The 27,101-nt window shown below is 34.4% G+C and overlaps 2 protein-coding genes across 3 annotated transcripts in view; one reads left to right on the forward strand and one right to left on the reverse strand.

Moving 5' to 3' along the window:
- LOC110018355 (protease 2) overlaps positions 1-27,101 on the forward strand; it is a 176,673-nt gene that overhangs the window by 36,655 nt on the left and 112,917 nt on the right. The gene's annotated exons all lie outside the window — the stretch shown is intronic.
- LOC110018357 (probable aldo-keto reductase 1) overlaps positions 1-27,101 on the reverse strand; it is a 48,559-nt gene that overhangs the window by 14,497 nt on the left and 6,961 nt on the right. For both annotated transcript variants that reach the window (XR_002293352.1, XM_020715645.1), the window contains exons 5-6: positions 12,876-12,966; positions 12,591-12,744 (exon numbers count right to left, since the gene is read on the reverse strand). Coding sequence is in view for 1 of the 2 variants with exons in the window: in XM_020715645.1 (XP_020571304.1) it covers positions 12,591-12,744; positions 12,876-12,966 (245 nt within the window). In the remaining variant the exon portion in view is untranslated. The remainder of the gene's footprint in view (positions 1-12,590; positions 12,745-12,875; positions 12,967-27,101) is intronic.

The following is a 27,101-nucleotide window of genomic DNA, read 5'->3' on the forward strand; positions in this document are numbered from 1 at the left end:
TTGATGCAAGGTAGTCCTCTCACCATCTCTTTCTTTGAAAGCAAATCGAGTCCTCCAAAGTTGAGATGCCCAAATCGAAGATGCCAGAGCCAAGAAGCATCTTTATAACAGGTCTTCAGACATTTGGCAATATCATTTTGAATGTTGAGTGAGAACATTCTATTTTTAGACATTGGCACCTTAGCAATCAAGTTACCAATATTGTCTTTTAAGAAGAGAGTATTTTCTTTCAAGTGAATATCATATCCTTTCTCCAAGAGTTGCCCTAAACTCAAGATGTTGCTTTTCATATTCGGCACAAAGTAAACATTAGAAATAAATTGATGCTTCCCATTTTTCTGACAGATAAGAATGTTACCTTTGCCTTTCACCTCTATCTTGGACTCATCTCCAAAAGACACATTGCCACTTACTGATTCATCAAGCTCTATGAACATGCTTCGTCTCCCACACATATGGTTGCTTGCACCGGTGTCCAGGTACCATGTACTATCTTCACCTCTTTCATTGCCTTTGTATACTAGAAGTAGAGTGTCATCTTCTTCTTTTTTTTCTTCAATGTAGTTGACTCTTTCATTCAATTTGTACTTAGGTGCTCTACATTCTTTCGCATAATGCCCGAACTTGTTACAATTATAGCACTTAATTTGAGATTTATCATACCTCGAATTTGAGTGCCCTTGATCACGTCCTCTAGATCTTTCTCCTTTCTCATAGCTATTTTTGGTACTCCATCCTTGCTTGCTAGCATGACTTTGTCCTTGTCCTCTATTGTGGCTTCTAATGTTGTTGAAGCTTTCATCTTTCTGAGTTGGTTGGAGATTTGTCTTGAGAAGTTGTTGGACAATCTCTTCATTCATCTTCTTCTTTCCAAATGATGGTATAAGTGTAAGGATGCAAAAGGAAAAGTAAAAAAATCCCAACATTGTACATATGAATACATAGTAACCATATGATGCATGGAGTTTCACAAAAGAGACCAAATCCTTCACATGTATACACTGATTTTTATTTAAACCAGAATCAGCAAAGGTTCCAAACTCCTCAAACAAGAGTAAAGCTAGCCTTCATATTTCCAGACTTCTCATGGATCAAGACTATGAAGGTATTAATATAGCAACATGAAGAGTACCAAGCACATATTGAGCCTTCTAAAAAAACAAAAAATCTAGGCACCAACGAGAATGTCGAGCAACCAGACAAGAGTACTTGAATAAATCAGCAAGGTAATGAGCAACTCTGTAAAGTATCGAGCAAACAAACCCCTATCTTATGGAAACTCCGCATGAACAAGTGAAGCATGTAAGAAAACAAGAACTTCATAACAGCAAGAAAAGCTGGGGTTAAGCCAAGCCTACCCAACAGTAAGCATTCTATATTGCCGAAACCAAAAGAAAATCAGACAAGTGATCTTTCAAACTAAGGGTCCATTTGGGGTAACTTATTGTTGGAATGGAGAAGCTTTTAGGAAATGACAAAGGCTAAAAACACAACTTATGGAAGAAGCTTCACTCTTATTTATCACCTTTACTTGGCTTGATACAAACTCAAAGACTCCACCCCTATTTATACTAGTGACACCTCCTAAATTAATGGCTAGGATTGTGCCACCACAATTACAATCCAATGGTTACAAATAATTCCACACCTACCACACAATAATTCAACACCTACCACACCTACCACACCTACTACACAATAATTTCATACCTACCACATATTCTAGAATAAGCTTATAGAAATTAAGCTTTATTTAAACAACTAAAACCAAGTTTATATTTCAACAAAGTCAACACCAGCTCAACCCCTTCTCTCGTCCCATTTCTCCCTTTCATTTGTTGCATTTCAACTGAAGAGCCGCAAGCACTCAACATCTATTTGTACTACCTCTCAAAAATTTTCACAGCCTTCTCCACTCACCTGCACTACCTAGGTTGAGACCCCATTCTTGAGTGAAAGCTCTCTCAGGTTGCTCACTTGTTCCTTCTTGCTAAAAGATCGTCAGCAATTCACTTCAACGAAAAGCAGGTATATAGATTTGTATATATAAAGATATACGCGGAAGAAAAATTAATTAAAAGCTGATGTAGCATTTAAAATTTATATTCCTATTCTTTTGCTAAGAGAAATGTCGAGTTCTAGGTTTTGTAGAGTTTTAAGTTATCATTTTGTTGTTTGGTGAGAAGTTTGATGTTAAATTATGTTTAACAAGTATGTGTGTGCATATGTATATGGGTGTAATGCCAGGAGAGAGAGAGCAAACTTGTATTGAGAGATTCATACATGTTTACTTCTTCCTCATTGATCAAGACAAAGGTATAAAATATGATATTTCTCAACTTTTAAAGCCGGTCGTAACAAAATTTGACACAATGAGCAAAACTCATACACGCTTTTCTTGATGTGGCAAGGAAAACTCATAAGTGATGTTCGCGATGCGATTCACTTTGCGAAGTGTTTAGTGCGAAGAACAAAACACATGCACACTTTTTTTAGTATGATCAGAGGCACTCGTATGAGATGCTTGCCACACAACCCATTTTTGACGTGTTTGGCGTGACGAGAGTAACTCGTGCCTGTTTTCTTAGTGTGGTGAGGAAAACCAGTACTTAACGCTCACAACACAATAGAGAAATAGTTATTTTGTAATGTTTGTCCACAGGTAATACCATGCATGCCTTTTTTGGCATAGTGAGCATCAAATATTTCGATCGTGGTGTGTCACAATATCGACCATGCAAGCCTTTATTGGTGTGGCAGGTAGGTTTCGTCTCCTGATGCAACACACTACTGAAATACGATGTCGGGAGGTTACCGAAATTTCGATTGATGGTGAATTAAAATAAAACTTAAGCTTAAAACATGAATTAAAAAAAAAGTTTAAATTGAACTTAATTTAAGCCTAAGCAAGAATTTAATAAGTTAGAACAAACATGAAATTAATTAAATGAGCAAAACACTAAATCACAAGAAATAAATAAGGCTAAAAAAGGAAGGGAAATAACTTACTTATAAGACTTAAAACTCTAACCACACAAGGTACGCGAAGTCCATACTCCTAAAAGTTTAATGCATGAAATAAACTAAGTCATAACCTTGTATTTATATAAGGAAAAGAATGTCTCGTAGGGCTTGCTTTGATTAAAAAATCAAATGCAAACAAATCTTACTGCCCAAATTAAATGTCAAAACATTAATACATATGCAGCCGAAATTCGTCGCCCAAACTAAATGCAAAAATTTTAATGCATATAAATCTAAATATCGTCACTGATTCTGCAACCCCAATTACACAAGCGGACATAAGACGAATCTAATAACTTGAAATAAAAATATTTGCATGATTTCAACGATAACATACCCTTATAAATAATAATGAAATCCCCCTAAAAATCAATTCAAGCTAACAAACATAAAATTCTTGCATGTGCTCCGACATGCTTTTAAATATTAAGACGTAAGCGTTTGAGAATGTTGCGCGGGTTAATCACATGCTTAGGCTAAAACATGATCCACCTATAGAAACTTGCAGTCATCATATTTTATAAAATCTAATTTTAAAATCACAATTTAAAATATCAATGCTTATTACTTTTTAGTAGGTCGTCTTGCCTATTAGGCAAGATCTTAAATCACATTTTGGCTAGTCTAATCCTCCTCCCTAAAAGGATTGGAGTCGACAAGACAGCCTTAATAAACCTGTTTGATTCTACTCTTAATTAGAACTAGACTTGACAAGATTGACCTCAAAATATGTCCTAATCCTCCTCATATGAACAAGAATTGACAGGACTATTACTTTTAATGATATTTAAATAAAAAATTCTCTGATGATGGGCATATTCACTGCACATCCTAACCTAAGAGGTTCATTTATAAAAATTAGAATTTTAAAACCATAATATCTATAAAATAATCAAATGAAATTTTAGTACTCAATGCTTAAAGCAAAATACACTCGCCCTCCGCAACCGTTGTAGGACTGAACAAATTTAATATTGACTTAAGCTCGCATAAAACAAATGTCATATCAAACAAATTACTACATTCACAATCAAAATTATATCATGCTAGTAAAGACATGACACGAGTCCTTTGTCCACATGATTTTGCTGTCAAATGACACCATAAAGAAGTGGTTACGATTAGAACACTCTGATCGGGTAGTTTAATGCCAAATGACATATTTATATTACAATCACGATTGTAGCCCATACGTTCTCCAATGGAAGTTTTTTCCTTTTGATTATTGAATCACATGTTATGTTTGATAAGACATGAAACCCTCAGTAAGCTATGGTCGACATAAATTAGTCCCCTTAGACAAACATCCACCATAGGTATACAAGATTCCCTTGGACGAAGCAACTCATGGTTGCTGACATGGATCCTTCTATCTGGTTGGGTCCACTACCTCTTCTAACTAAGTAGTCCAAGGGACACGGCGACTCGAAGTGACAAGATCATACGATCTTGATTGGGTTCATCTAGAAGTGCAAGTCAAGCCAGCTTGTGTGCGGACTCAAGCTTGACTAGATAACAGGCTCACGAGCCAGGCTTATCAAGCCTCGAGCTCGAGCCAAAAATAAAACTCAATTGTTTAGCGAGCTCGATCTCGAGTTTTAGGTAACTCGGCTTGTGGGCTTGTCGAGCGGCTCTAAAGGATAGCAGCTGCATGATTTAGAGAACGACATGAAGTGCTATGTGGGAAAATTAAAATCCTATTTGCATCTTTAATAGCCCGATCCTAAGTATTCTGCAAGTCTTCTCTCCTCAACATCTAGCATCTCTCGCACCTATCACCTCTCTTATCTCTCTTGTCTCTCCGGCGAATCAATCTCTGCATAGCTAGCGAACGACATGTAAGCATTTTATTTGTTTAGCTTTTGAAAGTCTTCGAAGGAGTTTTTTGTGAAGTTGGTATCAAATCTCCTACCATTTTAGCCCATTTCTTTTCTTATTATGTTATTCTTCCACTAGAGTTACAACCCATTTACTTGATGAGATTTATCATTTTGGATTGGAAGACTACATATGATTAGTACGTATTCCATTTTGGTCAGATGTGCTCCTGTTGTTATATTAATGGGGTTAGGGTTCAATAATTTAGAATTTGCGTCGTAGTTTAGATTTTAGCTTTAAAAATAGATTTTTCATGCCATTTTAGTTTTCAACTTTTGTGAAGAGCTCAACAAATTTTCATGCATATTTCTCATATTTTTATTACTTTGATTTTGTCTTTTTCACCAAGTTTGGGATATTGTGGGATTAAAAAAACCATCACAGTGAGCATTTTTTATGGCCTTTAAGTTTAAAACATTCTTCTAAAATTTATTATTAGTCAATGATACACGCCTCAATATTTCTCTTCTGTCTAGTTTCTAATTTATGGAGTTTAGTTATAATGATGTCAATATTTTTATGTTTGTTGTTTTGTTTGCTTAGTGCTTAGGGTGGATGATAAAGAGTTAGGAGTTAGGATTTTTTGCTTTTTGTGAATCTTCATTTCAGATGTATATATATATATAAGATCATCAGGAAAGATGCCTTGCTTTGCATATCCAAATACATTTATGCTGCCCTTTTGTATGTATTTATAGGGATAATTCCTGATATATTCAGCATTTCTAATAATCTACTAAGCATCATGCTTACGTTCTTAGGTGGGTATTCCATTTAATAAATGATATGATAGATTAGTTATTTAATTATTGTTATTCATATCATACTAAAAAATAAACAATATAGGTTGCATTAAATGGAAATCTTCCAAGATCATTAATTTTTTTGCTCATTTTTTAAAAATTTAGAATAGCAATGTCACCACTTAAAAAAAATGAGAAATTAAATGTTGAAAATGAGTCCCCGATTGTTGAAGGGCAAATTACAAATGAAGTTGATGCTAGTAAGTTCGATGATAATAACAGTGTCGGAGAAAATGGAGTAACTGAGGATAAAATTAACAATAATGAAGAAGATAATCTTGAAAATCCAATTGAAATAAAGAAAAAAAGAAACTTAAAAGGTTTGGGAAGAGTTTAAAGAGATTACTCTTCTTGATAGTCAAAAGAAAAGACAATATTGTCACTGTAGGAAAGAACTTGCTATAGAGAATACAGGTGATGCCAGATAATTCAAAAGACAATTAGATCGATGTATTGCTAGGATTCATACAATAACAAAACAAAAATATTAAACCTACAATACAAATCAAGAGGAGGGTGATCTCTCCCAACACCTAAAATTCGAGAAATAGGTGATCTCTCCCAAACCCTAAACCACTTCGCTTTTGTGCACATGCCTCCAACTCTATACTATCCAATGGAAGCATACCACCTCACTTAAAAATAATAATATCCTATCTAGACTCATCTCCCTCATTCCCTCTATTGCACGACAGCTCTCATCTATCCTAGATCTCACGCTCTGTTCTCTCCATTCCTCACCCGTTCTCTCTACTCCTCAAGCGAACCAGCCTTCCTCTTCCATTTCTTCTTGAACCGCACATCAACTCCTCCAATCCGTTGTCTTCCATCTCACCTGAACAACTTGCAACTCCAGTTCTCACCTGAACAACTTGCAACTCCAGTTTCCAAACCACCACCGAACGACTCCGTCCACCTCACAAATCGATTACTCCCCTCTTCGTGAACGCAAACTACCCAGCTCCTCTTCCTCATTGAGTCCATCTAGAAGCCCAACTCACGCAAGAACAATAGTCCCCTCACCTCCTTCCCGTTATCATCTATCTCACATCAAAACCCGCAACCAGCCTCTTCCTCCTTCCTCACTTGACAGACGATTCCCACCTCCCCATTGCTAATTTCTACTTCAGCAAACCCTTCTCTAGGCTCCCCACTGTTATATCGGTCTTGTAGCTCATCTCCTTTCGACGACCCAAATCACAAATCTTCCGCTCTTTCTCCGCCTTTCAGTCCCTAGCAACTCAGCACCAGCTCAACACATTCTCTCGTCCCATTTCTCCCTTTCATTTGCTGCACTTCAACCGAAGATCCAAATGCAATCCTCATCCATTTGAACTACCTCTCAAAAGTTTTCACAACCATCTCCACTCACCTGCACTAGCCAGGTCGAGACTCCCTTCTTGAGTGAAAGCTCTTTCCAGGCTGCTCACTTGTACCTTCTCCTTGCTGCAAGATCGTCGGCAATCGACTTCAACCGAAAGCAGGATTATAGAATTATATATAAATATATATGCAGAAAAAGAATCAATTAAAAGCTGATATTGGATTTAAAATTTATAATCCTACTATTTTGCTAAGAGAAATGCTCGGTTCTAGATTTTATAGAGTTTGAAGTTATTATTTTGTTATTTGTTGAGAAAGGTTTGAGGTTAAATTTTGTTTAACATGTATACGTGTGCATATGTATATGGGTGTAATGTGGGGAGAGGGAGAGCAAGCTTGTATTGAGAGATTCACACATATTCATTGCTTCGTCATCGTCGATCAACAAAAATGTATAAAATATGGTATTTCTCAGCTCATAAAGTCGCTCATGAAAATTTTGACACGACGAACAAAACTCATGAACACTTTTCTTAACGTGGCAAGAAAAAGTAATAGGTGATGTTTGCGATGCGATCCACTTTACGAAGTATTTGACATGAAAAACAGAACTCATGCACACTTTTCTTAGCGTGACTAGAGACACTCGTATGCAATGCTCGTCATGCAACCTTTTTTTTTGACATGTTTGGTGCGACATACATAACTCATGCATGTTTTCTTAGTGTGGTGAGAAGAAATTGTATTTAACGCTCACAACACAACAATGAAATGCTTGTTTTGTAAAGTTTGTCTACAGGTATCACATGCATGCCTTTCTTAGTGTAGTGAGTTTCAAACATTTCGGTCATAGTGTCTCACAACATCGACCAAGCAAGCCTTTATTGGTGTGGTAGGTAGGTTTTGTCTCCCGATGAAGCCCCCTACCGAAACACGACATCAGGAGGCTGCCAAAATTTTGACTTACTAGGAATTAAAATAAAACTTAAGCTTAAAACATGATTTACATAAAGTTTAAATATAACTTAATTTATGCCTAATCAAGCATTTAATAAGTTCGAACAAACATGAAATTAACTAAAGGAGCAAAATACTAAAACACGAGATAAATAATGTTTAAAAAAAGGAAGGGAGATAACTTTCTTGTAAGACTTAAAGCTCTAACCACAAAAAACAGAAGAAGCCTCCGTGCTCCTAAAAGTTTTAAGGCATGCAATAAACTAAGCCATAACCATCTATTTGTAGAAGAAGAAGTATAGCTCTCGGGCTTGCTTGATTAAAAATCACATGCAAATAAATTTTGCTGCACAAATTAAAAGCCAAAACTTTAATGCACATGACCAAAATTCATTGCCCAAATTAAATGCAGAAGCTTTAATGCATATAAATTCAAACTTCGCCATCGGATTCGCAACCCAGAATACATGAGCAACCATAAGACAACGGAAAGCTTAAGATAAAAAGTAATTTTTACCCAAATCACCTTCGCACACAGTTGGCCGCTTAGCCACTTGCCTTAATGTCTTATCAAGACATTTTTATCAAATCATATCAAAGAATCATTCTAATGGACTAAAAACTCTTCCAAATAAACAAATTTCTCTTTTTAAAAAAATGCATAATTAGTTGCATGGGCATGCAAGGAGAACGGAAAAATTATTTCAAAACTTTTCAAACACTCATCCAATAAGCTTGGAAAATGTTTTTATGACAAACCTTTTAGAGTAAATAAATAACCTTGATGTTGAAGAAAATAACTTTCTTAAATTTTCCGAAGATTTTTTGATACTCTAAGCTCTCTTTTGTTTTCTATATTTCACATCTAACCACTTGAGCTTTTCTTACAAAGCCTAATGACAAGGAAGCATCCCGCAAAAAGCCGATCCTGCAATCCCGATCACGCTAATTCTGCAATACAATAAAATCATTGCTCCTGGGATGCAGGTTCAGACATGAGGAGGTGTTGACTTTCAATATTCAACATGTTTTTTATTTCTTTTGCATTTCTCTATTTCTAATTAGATTATTTTCTACGAAGGAACTATTTATATCCTGCTATATTTTTTTCCTATTTTTTCGCATGTTTGCTTTGAGTTGAGTATTTTACAGATGGCAATCTCTGAGTTTTGTTTTATGAGTATTGAATCATCTTTCTTTTGTAAGAGTTTTGTCTATAACTTGCTCAAAATTAAGTGGTGCAAACTCCTCGTTGCCCTTTGTTGTTTCGCCATATGTGGGCTCCGAAAATTCCATCAGCCTCGAGACTCTATTTGTTTCTTGAGAGAGCTTTAAGGGTCAAATTATTAGAAGGCAACTTGGATTGTAAATAAAACACCAGCCAAAAATTTAGCCCTCATTTTGCAAGGAGTTATTGATATGGGGTTTGAGGATTCATATAGACGCAAACCCCTATGGTTAATTACTCATCCTGATAACAGAAAAACACTTTCGATTAAGGCTAGTCATTTAACACTGAATAATCAGTGTATAATAGCAACAAAAATATATTTTAAATTGTAAAATTTATCACTTGGAGCTTAAAAAGGACGGTGGGAGAAATGATGACGAACCCGATCAAGATCACATGGTTCTATAATTCAGGTCATCGTGGTTTCTGATCTACATAGTCAAAGAAGGTAGTAGACCCAACTTAACTGAAAGATCCTTATCAGCAACCATGGATTGCATCATCTAAGCAGTCCTTAAAAATCTGGAGTGAATGTTTGCTTAATGGGATAAATTTAAGCCAATATTAGCTAACATAAAGTTTTTTGCCAAAAAGATGTATCCTTATAGTTCACAACTCAAAGGACAGAAAGTTGTTGGGGACATGCAGGCTGCAACCGTAACCACAATATATGGTGACATTTGACGACAACCACCCGATCGGAGGGCTCTGGTGATAACTGTTATTTAGTAGTGCCTTTGAGCCAAATCACGCAGACAAAGAACTCGAACCACGTCATTACTGACGTGAAATTACTTTGAGTGTGACATAAACTCTTTCATGAGCTGAAGTTAATCAATAGTTTGTCACTCTTGACAAACTATTGCGGAGGGATGATGGAGTTTGCCAAAAGTTTTAAAGCGATTAATTTTAACTTGAGTGTTGATTTAGTTTGAATGTTGGTTTGAAATTAAATCCTCCGATTGAGATTTGCAATCAACAAGACCATCATTGGGGATTTATACATTTGAAACATTTATGTTTAAAATTTATTTGAAATTTGACACTTGAATATACTTAAAATGCTAGTCTTGTTAACTCCAGTCATTCCGAGGAAAAAGACCAGACAAGGTAATTTGGCCTTGCAAATTCTTATATTAGTGATTTAGACATTTATTAAATCTTACTACATTCATCATCTCCATTCCTAATAAAAATGAATGGATTAGTTGGGTGGGACTTACAACCATATCCTCTATATAAGGAGGCCCTATTTATTGATTTTAAAATATGAACTATTTGAGTGCAAGTTTGGCTTTAACTGCATAACATTCTAAGCTATTCGTTAAAGCATTTAGTGTTTCAGCTTGGAGCCCATGTGGGTGTATTTGTTAAAGTGCATACATATTGATGCCCATGAATTTTGACACTTATAAGATGCGATTATATAATTTATTTTCTTGTAACGCATAATTTGATATTTTGACACAAATACATGATTTGGACATTTGTTAAAGCTTACTAGACTTGTTAACTCCAGCCCTAATAAAGAGAAGGATCAGATTAGTTGTGTGAGACCTACAACTATGTCCTCTAGATAGGGAGGCCCTATTGATTAATTTTAAAAAATGAACTATTTGAGTGCAATTTTGGCTTTTAACACATGTAATATTCCTAATCTATTCGTTAAAGCATTTGATGTTATAATTGGAGCCCATGCGTGTCTATTTTGTTATGGTGCATACATCTTGATGCCTTTGCTTAATGTAATTGCATGAATTTTGACACACTTAGAAGATGCAATTACATAATTTGTTTTCTTGGAACGTATAATTTCATATTTTGACACGAATACATGAATTATCAAGTAATTACAAGTCTTTAGTGATAGCACATTGAAGTTGAAAAATATCTCAAAATGATATTGTATGTCTCAAAAATCATCTCAATTTGATAGAAGAAATTACATACACACACTATCTCGAGACTTATAGTGAAATTACACAATGTTTTTTCTATATTTTGAGGATATTAGAGCTTTTGGAATACATGTAAAACCTCATTTTTGAGCTCTTAAGAACCGTCTTCTATTCGCTAGCTGAAGCTGCTTTAGCTACACCTAACAAAGCAATAACAAGGAATGAGCCACCAAAGGGAAAAACCACTTGCATGTCGTGGGCACTCATTTCTAATGCCATGATTACAGAACTTTACAAATTGGGTTACGTTTCACTTTTTTGGAAATTCAGCTTATATCAAGTTAAAATGCCTTAAGAAACACCGAAGAAATGGAAAAGACCAATGGGAAACGTCACTCAAGGTTGATGATAAATTGTTTTATTCTTCATCATTTTTTTTTTCTATCTGTTTTCAATAAACTAAATAGCTTACCCCAGGATATTCAAGGACTCGATAGCTACTGGTAACACAACCACCATAAAATCATATAATGGTTCAATATCCACAGCCTGTTTCAGCATGCCGTTGTCCTACATTAATCTTTAGTTTCATACATCATTTTACATCAACCGTATCAACAAGGTCCCTTATTTTGCAACTGTCTGGTAGCGTATTTAATAATTTCTTTAAATCCGGGTTTACTAAATCCTGCCAAAGTCAGGATTTAGAAAATCTGGAATTTAAGGCAAAACTGAGGAAGAAATTTAGAAGAAACTAAATTTACTAAATCCAATATTTAAAAGTTGCCATTTTCTGTCCAACTTAAATCCGTTGCTAGACAGTCTCTCCCATCAATTCAAAGTAAGAAGAGTTGTATGCAATATATCCCTATTAGCAAGAGGTGATTACTGTGATTTGAACTAGAGGCCTCACGATGAGGAAGCTTAACAAATATTGCTTTGGACTTGCCTTTGCCTTCCTAAAAAGTGAAAATCTATCCTTAACAACTATAGATTCTGATAGTCATTTAGGTTTTTTGGAATGAAAAATTCAATTGAGTATAAAATATTAAAAACACGTTGTTTTAATCTTGATCAACCGTGGACCAAACATGAATTTACTCCGTTCACCACCTTAAACAAAATTAAACGATCTCTTTAAATTATTTGCAATCCTTTGTAAAAAAAAAGAATATATATCCACAAGGCTGCCATATATGGCACTTTGCACTTAACCGTGTGCATATATTGTCCATTTGAATGAAAACTATGTTATCACATATTCAAAATAATGCTTAAACGTTACAAGAAGTCTAATCCAGCTTCAAAAAGGAGAAATTACCAGCACTGATGAAGTTTTTCATCATTCCAAACTCCTCTAGGACTGATTTACTACGTTTATGATTGCAAAATTATTATTAAACGTTAAAAGTTCCCATAATCGTTTATAAGAAATAAGATGCATTTTCATATTTCAAAGGCGATATAAATAGTGACCTGGAATAGGAGCTACATCATTTCCTTGATGAAGAATCCAGGCCAGAGCAAGCTGAGAGGGTTTACACTGATGCTTCAATGCTATCTTCTCTAGCCTTGCGTATAAAACCTTATTTTTTTCCAAGTTGTCCCCAAAGAACCTTGGATGTGAAACCTAGCAATATAGGGAAGTAAAATGAATGTAAGAATAGCTTGAGTTAAAAAGTTCAGCATCTGAGGTCATATTGAAGTTAAGAATCCCCTGAAAACATAAAGGATAAAATCTATGAAAGCAAATTATTATACCAAGAAACTGTTCGCAGGAATCACAATAGCTCTCCCACCAAAAAACCCACGGCCAAGAGGACTGTAAGGAACAATCCCTATGCCAAGTTCCCTGCTTGTAAAACAACCAATATTGATCTGAACTAAGCAATTCATCAAATTGAAAGTTTATGTGGAGATAAGATAGGTCCAAATAAAAAATAAATAGACAAGGGCAACGGGAAAAAAAAATCCATGATAAAAATATGGTATTATTTTATATATTTGAAGCCTAGGCTGATAGTGTTGAGAAAAGGGCGAAAAAAAAAAAGAATCGACACAAAATCGGAAGAACACAGAGATTTAACGAGGTTCGGCAACGATGCCTACATCATCGGGAGTGGAGCGGCAGCTTCATTTTCCAATTCCAGAAAAGAGTACAAGCTACATAATAGAATATAGAATAGTCTAGGGTTACAAACAGACCTATATATAACCCTAGATAAATCCCTAGAGTACAATATGTAATTCCCAAATTATCAATGTACCATACCACGGGGCATTTCCCTAACACTCCTAACCCACATAATGAAACTTCCCCGATTTGGACAGATTCTTCTGCTCTGTTTCGCTTTGTTCCAACATCTGTCCCTTATATGGTATATTAGTCATACCTAATAAATCTCCACCTTGGCGAATATACAGCCCCTTAGGAGAAATACATCATGGAGTTTCTTATACACTGAAAGTGGGTTGGGTCACCATGTTTCTCTAGCAACTGCAAACTTTCAATAAGTCCAAGCAATGCAAGAACTTGTTGATAGTAACTGGCTTGGTCAACATATCAGCTGCATTTTCATCAGTATGAATCTTATGCAATAATATCTCACGAAAAGCAATCAATTCTCTGATCTTGTGATACCTGACATCAATGTGCTTTGTTCTCGCATGATACTTCTGGTTCTTAGCTAGATAAATAGCACTATGACTGTCACAATACAACTGACTCCACCTTGCTCAACGCTCAGTTCCTTTACTAGCCCAGCAAGCCACAAGACTTATTTTGCAGCTTCAGCTATTGTCATGTACTCAGCTTCAGTTGTAGATAATAACACAATAGACTGAATTGTTGATTTCCAACATATAGGCCCTCCACCAAGGGTAAACACATACCCAGTTATAAACCTTTTGTCATTCAAATGACATGCATAGTCTGAATCAACGTACCCCACAACTGAAGGATCATCGCTGCTGATGAGAAGTGCACAAGAAACCAAGTCTTTATAAACCAATCTGCTAAGAGACCTTATATTGGTGTGTCTATGTATATCTCTGACTAGATTATAATTTTGCAGATCATTGCAGATCATCTGAAGATCATCTGAAATGGAATCACCAGGTGTTGGATTTGAACCTTCAACTCTCTCAGTTGTTTCTGGATGTTGTTCTAAATTCATCTGTACTGCATCTGAACTAGAAATGTTCCATTACACCTTGACTTGATTCTGCTGCAACATAGACTGTTAACAAAAAACTGCATCTCTACTAATCACCATCTTTTTTACAATCGAATCCCAGAACTTGTATCATTTCACACATTTCTTGTAGCCCAGAAAGATGCACTTCTTGAATTTTGCATCAAATTTTGATCTTTCATTTTCAGGTACATGCATATAAGCAAGACAACCAAAAATTCGTAAATGATCAAAATTAACTGGATTACCTGTCCATACCTCTTCTGCAACCTTGTCACCTGATGATGTTCGAGGTGATCTATTGATGAGATAACATGTCATATTCACAGCCTCTGCATAGAAACTTTTAGGAAGCTCTACATTCAGTCTCAAACATCTTGCCCTTTTAATTAGGACATGTTCATCCTTTCTGTCACATCATTCTGCTGTAGCGTCTTGCGCACAGAAAAATGTCTCTGAATCTCATGCTCCTCACAGAACTTCTGAAACTGTGAATCTGTGTATTCAGTGTCATTATCAGACCTCAAATACTTAATATTTGTGTTAGATTTGGTTCTTGACCTCAGTTTTCCACAACTTTCCACAGCTTGAATTTAGAGAAAACTTCAGATTTCTACTTCAAGAAATACACTCAAACTTTCTTGGAGAAATCATCAATAAATGTAACGAAATACTGAGATCCTCCCAATGACAATTCTCTGGTAGGGCGTCATACATCGGAATGCACATAATCAAGAATCCCTTCAGTTTTGTGTTTTCCAGTCATAAAGCTAACTCTAGTATGTTTTTCAAGAACACGAAACTCACAAAGATCGAGCTTGCAGCTTTTAACATCATGCAACAAGTTTCTTCTATGCAATTCCGTCATCTCACGTTCACTAAGATAACCCAAACGCATATGTCATAGCTTTGTACTATCATCATCTGACTCCCGAGAATAAACTCCACTTACAACTGTACTCCCCAACAATTTGTAGATATTGTCTGCAGTTAGCTTTCATTTCATCACAGTCGGTGCACTTTTAACAATTCTGATGGTTTCTCTATCCTCATATGCCTTAGAAATATAACAATTTCTATGTAAAGTGCCAATGAAAATCAAATTCTTCTTCAGATCTGAAATATGTCTAACATCACATAATTTTCTAACAGTGTCATCATACATCTGAATTCTGACTTCACCAATACCAACAATATTGCAACATCTATCATTACCTAAATAAACTGAGCCAAAATTAGTTGACTTGTATGAAGTAAATCACTCTCTGTTAGGTGTTATGTGATAAGAGCACTCTGAATCAAGAATTCATGCATCCTTGAGCTGAGTTAATGAAACTGAGAGCATATCGCCATCACTGCAATCTGAATTTTCATTCTGCACAACATTTACAGACTTCGATGAAGTATCACCTTTCTCCCCAGTCTGCTTCTTCAGCTTTGGACAATCTCTCTTCATATGACCTGGCTCCTTTTGACTTTGATCTGAAATTTCGCCTTCCAGAATCTCCCTTCTCTTTCTTCCTTCCACAATTCTGATTACCCTTAACATATAAACTGTCACCATGAGATTTTTCTCCTGCACTCTGGTTCTTAACATATAAACTGTCACCATGAGAGTTTTCTTCTGCACTCTGGTTCCGCTGGTTGTAAGCTAACAATGTTACAGTAATCTCATCAACTTTGAAAGTTTCTTTCTCATATGTCAGAATAGTCACCGGATGTTCATAAGAAGAATACAATGAACACAAAAAAATCATTGTTCGGTCTTCATCATCAATACTTACATCAAGTCGTGATAAATCTGTGATTATTTGATTGAAGTCATTAACATGTTGCGCCAGATCAGAACCTTCTTGCATCTTCAGCCCATACAACTTTTGCTTCAGATACAATTTATTCGTCAGAGATTTAGACATAAATTAAGTTTCCAATTTCTTCCAAACATCCCCTGGAGATTTTAGATTCATCACGTGATACTAATCTCATCTGTCAGGCACAAGCGTATAGTTGTTGTCGCTCGTTGCAATTCTTCACAATCTTCATCCTCCATGACATCCAGTTTCGTTGCCCGCAAAGCTTTCAAAATTCTTTGTTGCGCCAACAGATCTTTTACCCTTGTTTGCCATAATCCGAAGTTACCAGTTCCATCGAACTTCACCACCTTAAATTTTGCACCAGAAATTGTCATTTGAAATTGATCATGCAACAAACTCTTTTGGATATTCCTCTGCAATTCCTTGCTCGGAATCTTTAAAAAAAAAGTATCAAAATGTTCCCTTAATTAATTTTTCTTAATTAAGTTTCATTTAATTAAATATTTTCCTTAATTAAATTTCGCAGAAAAGCAACAGAATCTTTCCGAAAAAGAATTAAAATATTTACTTAATTAAGTTTCTTTAATTAAGTTTCCTTCAATTAAGTATTTTTAATATTAAGTTTCTAAAAAAAGCAACAGAATCTTTCTAAAAAATGATTGAAATATTCTCTTAATTAAGTTTTCTTATTTAAGTTTTCCTTAATTAAGTTTCCCAGAAAAACAATTTTAAGAAAATTTCCTTTCCTGATATTTCCTTTTTCGCATCACAGAAATTTCCTTTTTCCGCTTTTGTCTGCGTGCAGCAACAGGAATTTCCTTTTCCGTGACAATTCCTTAAAAAAGAATATTCCCTTCCAATTCTGCTCCCGCACTCCGCCGCCCGCTTGCCTTCCGCACTCGGAATTTCCTCTACGTCGCAGCTGAACTGCTCCCAACTGAAGCCCCTTCGCAAACGTGTCCCGTCTGCCGTGAATCCCTATGCATCGCGAATCCAAGATGCTGCAATTCGCCTCTCTGTCGCGATATTTTTCTTCCCAAGAACCTCGCTCTGATACCACTTGTTGAGAAATTAGGGCGAAAATTAGGGCGAATTAGGGCGAAGAAAAACAAGAATCGACACAAAACCAGAAGAACACAGAGATTTAACGAGGCTCGACAAAAATGCCTACGTCCTCGGGAGCAGAACGACCACTTTCTTTTCCAATTCCAGAAAACAGTACAAGCTACAGAATAGAATATAGAATAGTCTAGGGTTACAAACAGACTTATATATAACCCTATAGTACAATATGTAATTCTCAAATTACTCATGTACCGTACCGTGGGGCGTTTCCCCCACACCCCAACCCACATAACGAAACTCCCCCGATTTGGACAGATTCTTTCGCTTCACTTCGTTCCAGCATTTGTCCCTTATATGATATATGAGTCATACCTAACAGATAGAAATAAAATAATTGCAAGCAACAACCTGTGCAATGCAACAGGAGCTTTAACGGCAGCTAAGTGATATGAGCAGCGCAAGCACTCCCATTCCCTAAAAAAGAAACAAGAAAAAACAACATTTGATTCTACTATTACATATTCAGTAAAAACTCTTCACATACTGACGACATAAAGTTCCTCTAACTTGCCAATTTAAAACTATAAAAATAAAGTTGGAATCAAGCAGGCTTGTATCTTCCCAAATTGTTGAGATGCCATGATTTGGATGACTAAGAACACTTCAGTTAGTGGACAAGCCATACGTCTTCAAATTTATTAGCTAGCAACTGTTTCGGAGAAGCCCAACCGTTACAATTACGCATTGAAGACAAGGATAACGTAACTTAGCCTAAGTTACAAGCCTTAGTTATTTGGTTGCATTTATATTTACATATCTTTATTTGGATTCACACATTAACACAATTAAATTGCAATGCCTTTCAAATTTAAATTCTCTCGTAAAGCTAATAGGACTACATGCTTATCTTGTTTCAATCCAACAATTACTAAAAAAGCTAAGAAAATTGAGTTGGGACCATCTTTGTACTTAAAACCAACTGCATGAATCGATTTTGGTAGGCCAGACACTTTGGCTAGATTAGGTTCAAGTAATCCAAATTAGATGGCTCAGCAAGGGACCAATTAGCCACACACTCACAGTAATCTGTATAGATTCACTTGAGCTTGACCAGCCTTCTCAGGCATGGGCCTACTGATTATATCGACAAACAAATTTGCACCAAACTTGAGCAATAAATCAACTACAAGTTCATCAGCCAATTTGCGACTCATTTTGCCCAAATCAATTTTCTAAACATATAGGAGACATCCACATTCGTTAAACAGTTGGCCACTTAGCCACTTGCCTCAATGTCTTATTAAGACATTTTTTTTATCAAATCATATTAAATAAACATTCAAATGGACTAAAAACTCTTCCAAATAACAAATTTATTTTTTAAAAAATGTATGATTAGTTGCTTGGAGCATGCCAGAACAGAAAAATTATTTCAAACCTTATCAACCCCTGCTCCACTCAGCTTGGAACATCTTTAGATGACAAACCCTTTCAAGTCAATATATAACACAGATAATGAAGAAAATAACTTTCTTAAATCTTCAAAAGATTTTTTAATAGACTCCAAACTCTCTTTTGGTATCTAAATTTCCCATCTAACCACTTAAGCTTTTCTTAAAAAGCCTAATTACGAGGAGTCGTCTCGCCAAAAGCCATGAGATCAGCAATCCCGCAATCCCGCAATCCCGATAACGCTAATTCTGCAATACCGCAAAATCATTCCTCCTGCGAGCGTGAGTTCGGACATGATGGGGCACCGACTTTCAATTTTCAATTTTTTTCTTTTTTTTTTTTCGTTTGTACTTCACTATTTCTTATTAGATTATTTTCTATGAAAGGAACTATTTATATCTTCTTATTTTTTTATTTTTTTGCATGTTTTCTTTCTTTTGAATATTTTAGATGGTAATTTTTTATTTCTGTTTTATGAGTGTTAATTAATCTTCTTTTTACAAGTGGTGTGTCTATAAATTGCTCAAAAACAGGCGGTACAACCTCCTCCCCAACCTTTATTGTTTCGCCATATGTCAGCTCCGAAAATTCCGATCGCCCCGAAATTATTTTAAAGGTCAAATTTTCAAAATGCAAACTGCATTGCTGATAAGAAATTACCCAGAGGTTTCACCCTCATTTTGTAAGGACTTCTTGAACTGGGATTCGAGGTTTCCAATAGGCATAAGCCACTACGGTTAATTACCCCTCCTAATAACAGAAGAACACTTTCAATTAAGGCTAGTCATTTAACACCGAATAATCAGTATATAGTAACAAAAGACTTACATTTTAAGATAAATTTTATCAAATGCAGATTAAAAAGATGGTGGGAGAAATGATGATGAACCAGATTAAAATCCCATGGTTCAGTCATCGCGGGTCGTAGTGGTCTCTGATCTAGTTATTCAGAGGAGGTAGTCGACCCAACCTGACTGAAAGATCTTTGTCGGCAACTATATGTTGCATCGTCCAAGAGATCCTTAAAAATATGGAGTGGATATTTGTTTAAGAGAACAAATTTAAGTCGATATCAGCTAACATAAGATTTCTTGTCAATCATATGTGTATAATTTGCATACATCACATTTTACATCTATATAGAAAAATTGGATCAATTACATAATTTATTTTCTTGTAACGTATAATTTGATATTTTGACACGAATACATGAATTATCAAGTAATTACAAGCCTTTCGAGATAATAAATTAAAGATGAAGGATATCTCAAAATGACATTGCCTCAAAAATCAACCTAACTTGTTAGTTACACAAATATCTTTATTCTATAGATGCATGCACATAGTCTGAAAATACAATTGATAGCGGGAATCTTTAAGATAACCACATTCAAATCAAGACACTATCTCAATTAGAACTTTTTGGAATACATGTAAAACCTCATTTTTTAGCTCTAACTTTTGGAATTAATGTAAAACCTCATTTTTTGAGCTCTTAAGGACCACATTCTATTCACAAACAGACATATTGTGAATTTAGTGGCGAATTTGAAATTTCAAAAATCCCCAAATTTTAAATATTTTTGAACAAATTAAGTCAAAATTTGAAAGGCACAATTTAAAAAGATATATATCTTTAAGTCCTATGAACCAAAATTTCAAAGTACAAAATTCCACAAATTTTTAAAAACCTAAAAGCCAACTTTTAAAAATTTATGTTTTGCAAGTCCAAAAATTTTCAGATATTTTTAAAATCCTAAATTTCTATTTTTATAAAGTCTTATTTAAACTTTAAGATTTATTATAGGAATATTGTAGTGTTATTTTTATATAAAGTTCTTCTTTGTATTTTTTTTTTTATTTTTTATGTTTTATGTTTTATTTTATCTGTTTCATAGTAATATATGTGTAATTCAGGTTCCATAGGACTTGTGTCTTACGATTCTGAATTAAAAAAAATTATTAGAAAAACTAAAAAATTTAAAATTACTGAAAATTTTCAAGAAATGATAAATCTGAATAATCAAAATGCTGAAGAGTTTAGAACTTTAAGAAATTATGCAAACCCTATGGTGGATGAACTTCATTGTAGTATTCAAAAACTCACTGTAGTGACTAATTCATTAGAGATTAAACCTGTTATTATCCAAATGATATCAAATAATTAGTTTGGGGGAGCACCAAATGAAGATTCAAATTTACATCTTATCAATTTTCAAGAATTGTGTGCTATATTTAAATATGGTGTATCAGATGATGTTATAAGACTTCCTTTCTCACTGAGGGATAAAGTTAAGATATGGTTACATTCGTTATCATCTGGATCTATCAAAACTTGGGGCGATTTAGTGCAGAAATTCCTTATAAAATATTTTCCACCATCAAAAGCTACGAAGCTTAGGAATAATATTACATATTTTTGTCAGTTTGAAGGGGAATCTATTTATGAAACTATTTATGAAATTAAAGAACTCATAAGAAAGTGTCAACGCCATGTTATACCAAATTGGTTAATAATTCAATTTTTTTATAATGGATTAGTTGGATCTCTTAGATCTATTATCGTTGTCGCTGCTGGTGGTTCATTGATGTTAAAATCATTTAATGATGCTTATGCTTTAATTGAAGAGATGACTACAAATAATTTTCAATGGCCTTCTGAAAGGGTAAATCTTAAGAAAATAGTCAATATTCATGAAATTGTTGCTTTTGCAATGTTAGCAAATCAAGTTTCTGCAATTTCAAGAAAGACCAATTTGGAATGAAATTTTCTCAACCAATTTCCATGATCGAAGAGAATTCATTAGGTCAAATGGTAGATTATCAAGCATCACTAGAAACTTTGAATGTCATAAACAACAAACAGAATAACCCATATTCAAACTATTATAACCCAGGTTGGAAGAACCATCCCAACTTTAACTGGAATAATACTTCGGGTGGTAATAATCAGCAATGGGGAAACAACCAAGAGCTATAAAAAGCCCTAAATTAGATTTAAAATCTTTGGATTTTAAACCACCATAATTAGCAAATTTCTTTATAGGATTTAACTTTGGATAAATTCAAGAATTAAAGTATTCCCATTTATATGCAGGTATCAAAATGGCAACTTCGAAATCTTCTCCCTCACAGATTTCAGTTCCGCAGAATCTAGTCCATTACGGCCATTTAACTTTACCATGTCGTATTGGAACAAATTTACAATTTAAACCAAAAGTAGCCATCCCCCGGCCACTTAACATATTCCAAACCACGTTGTTAGATAATTTATGGCTTAATAGGACAGACACAGGAGCTATGATTAATATGCTCAATTGTCTGACCATGTGTTTCATTGGAGTTAATAAAGAATCTCTTTTTCTTCATAATCAAATTAAAAGTAAAGAACTTGATGCTTCTTCTAGCAATATATCTTTAAGACCAAAAGCACCAGTAAATCTTCAAAATTAGTCATTTCTAACCAGGAGCTTATGATCAAAAGTCTTGAGCTTAAACTTGAAGAAGAAAAGGAAAAGTATTTATCTCTTCAAGAAAAATATAATGAGCTTTTTGAAGAAACTATTTTAAAAATATAATTATAGATATTTCTGAAAATAATATAATGAAAATTTTACAGTATCTCTATCTCCCAGAGATGGATGAAAATATCCGTAGAAAAAAAATTCCTATATACAAATAAATCTAAAAAAGAAGAAATGATTGAGATACAGAAAGATATGATAAAAAGATATAATACTGAGCATATATATGAGTCAGGTATATCAGATTCTACATTTATTATAGAACCACTCAAAGTAAACATTGTTTTACTTTCTGTAGATTTATCAGTTTGTTTAAATTATATAGCTGATAAAAATAGTTATTCTATACAAAAATTATTTGACAATGGATTTTTAGGAAAAGTTATCATTAGAAAAGATAAAAACTTAAATACTCAAATTAGGCATATGGAGTGGTGAATTATCTCATTTCTCTTTGAAACATATGGAGTGGTGGGAGTCACTCTAATTATCAGATCACTACCACCAACTTACGAGGGTTTGACCCAAGGGGCCAAACATGTCATCGAAATTCACACAGGAGGAAGATTTACAAACTTCGTTCAGCCTAAAGAACCGCATGCTACAAGGATAATTGATAATCACATTGAAGAAAGTATTTATAATTACAGAAATTAAATAATTTCTGTCTAAAATAATGAAGGAGCAACCAAGCCCACTTTATTCATGAAGTCGACGTTCCAAGACAGTTCTATAATTATAATTATTCATGAGAAACGAATCAAAGATAAAATCTTTAAGTTCAAGATTTATGCAGACGATGCTACAGACGATGTCAATAAAATCGAACAATGTAAAAATATATTTGAATATCAAGTCATTCAAGATGGCGATCGTCATCCCACTTCTGTGCTTCAAGATAATCATGTGAGTACTTATACTCAGAGCCTGATTCATATACAAGATGATGAGACGACACGTGGATCGATTCTCTTGATGATATTGCTATACAAAATTTGGATAACGCCATGGAATCATAATCTTTTTCAAATTTTACAGGCTTTTACAAAACGGAGCGTCCGAATTTTCATGATAAAGTTTCTTTTGTAAAAGATTATTTTGTAAAAGATTAATAAAAGATTGATTATGTAGGACCCATTAATATTCTCAGCACTATATCTTCTGCGTATAAAAATATAAAAGAGAATAAGTGGTGGACCCCATCACTAAGTTTTATTTAAGTTTTCTGTGAGAAAAGAATAAGTGGTGGACCCCACCACTAATTATTATGCTTCTTTATGTTTAAGTGGGAATAGTGTATGTCTCCACTGAGGTCTCTTTTAATGTGTATAAATAGAGTATGAGAGTCAGTGTTATGGCATCGAGTTCTTCACTTGAGCCTCTTGGTGTTTGAGTGTGAGTATTTGAAGGTCAAGAGTTAAGTCTGTAAAAATTCTCTGTAAGTATATTTTTAGTTATGAATATTTGAAGTTTTATTATGTTATTTTGTGAGTAATCTCTTGTTTCTCCCCGAAGGGGAGATGTCTGAAGAAAATCTTTAATACTTATTGATCAAATATAGGCCTCTGAATTCCGAGTACAGATAAAATTTATTTCATTTTTGGTAATAGCTTACAACCTCTATGACCGAAGTCTTGATTTACATAAAGATTTTTATACATGAAGGATATCGCAAAATGATATTGCCTCAAAAATCAACCTAACTTGTTAGTTACACAAATATCTTTATTCTATAGATGCATGCACATAGTCTGAAAATACAATTGATAGCGGGAATCTTTAAGATAACCACATTCAAATCAAGACACTATCTCAATTAGAACTTTTTGGAATACATGTAAAACCTCATTTTTTAGCTCTAACTTTTGGAATTAAAGTAAAACCTCATTTTACCACATTCTATTCACAAACAAACATATTATGAATTTAGTGGCGAATTTGAGATTTCAAAAATCCCCAAATTTTAAATATTTTTGAACAAAATAAGTCAAAATTTGAAAGGCACAATTTAAAAATATATATATCTTTAAGTCCTAGGAACTTAAATTTCAAAGTCCAAAATTTCACAAATTTTTAAGACTCTAGATCCAACATTTAAAAATCCAAAATTTTTAGATATTTTGCAAGTTAAATTAATTTAAAATTTTGATTTACTTAACAAATTTAAGTAGTCCAAATATTATAATTTATTTTTAAATCCAAATTCGCTTGAAATTTTGGCAATCTCCGGACGTCAACACTTTTTAGGGCCTCAAAAGAATACTAATATTCACAACTGTGTTAAAAGACTTGTTGTCAGTATCGTGAGACACTGCTGACGGGAAGAAAAAATATGCATTTCAGCCCACTATTTGAAAAGACACTATAGACCTTCACTGCATCTGCAGAAAGGGTCAAATCACAAGCAAGTATTTCCTTGAATGGTACTTTACGTTCCCTGAACAGAACTTAATTCCCAAGGGCAGGAATTCGTGTTTTCTAGGACAGACATTTTAAATCCCTGAATTTTATAAAAAATATCCAAAAGAGTCCGCAATTTTCCCGAACGATACTTAATTCCTAAGGACGGATACTTGTTCTTTCTCGAATGGATATTTTTTAAAAATCATCCTAATACCCATTTCATTATAACTTGTTGAGCGAGGCGATGATATTGATGTCGACGATCTATGACAAAGATGGGGAAATAAAACAAAATATAACAAAACTGACTTTCTAATTTGATCTTTTTTATATATGATATATACAAGTAATAAACTAGGAAAAGAATAAAGCAAGGCACTCTTAGAACTAAGGATCGCGAAGCTTTACTGAAAGTATCAAGTAGCTTCTGTGAACACAAGAGAAGAATGTTGTGAAATTTCAGTCATATGATGGAGCAGCAGGAGAAAGGTGGAGTTTCAGGAGTCTTTGTATGTCGTGATTTCATGTGCGCTATGAAGTAGAGGGATGAAAAAGCGAGGTGGTGTGATCCTATGTGCGGGACAGAGGCAAAAAGAAGAGCTTCAACACGGGCTTTCGGGAGGCTAGTTCGCGACGCAGTGAGAATTGAGCAACTATGTATTGTGCACGTCTTTGAGGCAGATAGGAGTGAACGAGTCAATATGATTCAGAAGAAAAGGACTTAAGCATCGTAACAAACGAGCATGCAATCCGGAGTGAACGAGTCAATATGATTCAGAAGAAAAGGAGGACTTAAGCATCGTAACAAACGAGCATGCAATCCTGTGCGGACAGGGTGAAGACTTCTTTGTCATGCAAAGCAAAACAAGCGGAGGGGTGGTAGAGCTTGGATAGCATGAGAAAGGAAGGGGACGCTCAGTGGAAGGAGAAAGGGATTTCAAAGTCCCAGTAAACTACGATCACATTGTTGGTTTCTGGAGGGAGAAGAGGGCGTCGGTGAAAGTCTTTGGTTGGAGTGGAGCCTTCAGTCTAGAATCGCACACGATGACAAATCAAATCACAGGATGATGGAAGGCTTTGTGTGTGATTTGGAAGAAAAGGACGGCTTAGTGGTGAAGACGAACAGGGAAGGAAGTTTCTTGTGCGCGCGGTTATTCCGGAGCCGGGAATAAAAAAGAGGCTTTGTATTTCTTTGTAACCGAGGAAGAGCATGGAAACGATTATCAAACTCAAGCGGGATTCAACAAGGAGCAGATAATTAATCCATTTCTTTCTTTATTTATTTTCCTTTTTTTTATTTGTACGGTCAACACCATCAACCTCTATTTTCAATATGTACAATGTCAACTATCTGATCTCGACTTTCTATATATATGTTTATTGCGATGTATGCGATTATATGTTTAATTTCCTTAATAATGATTTTTATTTTGCAGCAAAGCCAAAAACTTGACACAAAACAAAAATTAAGCAATTTTTTCATTATGAAACAAAGAATAATACATTTATAATATTTAAATATGAGATACTACAAAAATATATGTATCGTTATCAAGTAATATATGACTTTTTGTTTAAGCCCCGAATATCGAGCCCACAGGGAAAACTGACAATATGCCTCTTTTTTTTAAATTATAAAGTTTAGATAACAAAAATCCTACTTAGCAAAATATTCTTACTTAAACTTAAGATACTATAATATGAATAAAAATTCATTTCTTTTTGTAATTTTTGATATTTGAAAATAAAGTAAGCAACTAATTAACTTAACTAAATATTTGCAAGATGAAGACAATATAAGTAAAATATTTTTTACCTTATCATGAATCAGTAACAAGTATAGAATTTTTGTTGTGGAAGTATTTTAAATGTGTTGTGTCAAACAGGAACAATAATATTCTTTACCCTTACTAGAGATGCTATAAAGAACATTGGGTAATCTATAGTTTGAATAGCCTTGAAGACCGAATAGGTAGGGAAGATACTAGCTCTCACTCCAGAGTTTTCTCTTCTCCCTCCACCTAAGGGCTAACATCTCATATCAAAACCTAAAACTATAAATCAATTTGGGGGTTTTAGTCTGTCACTCTAAAGTACTATAATTCTACACTCATGAAAGTCCATTTCCCTATTTATTAGCACCCAACCCCATGAACATTCTCATCCATAAAATCAATATGTGATTTTTTCCATTTGTTGACTGAGACAATATCATCTCGGATCTTACATGTCCTCACAACAAGTATTAACATCTTAATTGGTCAAATCAAGAAGTAAATGAAGTACAATGTTTCAAATCAACACAACTTCTTCCAACATTGAAGTCTAATACTTCACATAACTTCCTTTCAACACTTAATCATTTATCATTTTAAGAAAAAAAGATAAAGAAAACTACTCAGAATCCATGAGAAAACACAACCACACATGAGTTTAAAAGTAGAAATCATGCTCACAAATAATAAATCTAAATTAAAATCAAATGTAGTCACAAATATAAACACTTATCTCAAATCCTCTCCACCAAATGTCTTG

This window comes from Phalaenopsis equestris, unplaced genomic scaffold (assembly GCF_001263595.1).
Source record: "Phalaenopsis equestris unplaced genomic scaffold, ASM126359v1 Scaffold000016, whole genome shotgun sequence".
Lineage (NCBI taxonomy): Eukaryota > Viridiplantae > Streptophyta > Magnoliopsida > Asparagales > Orchidaceae > Phalaenopsis > Phalaenopsis equestris.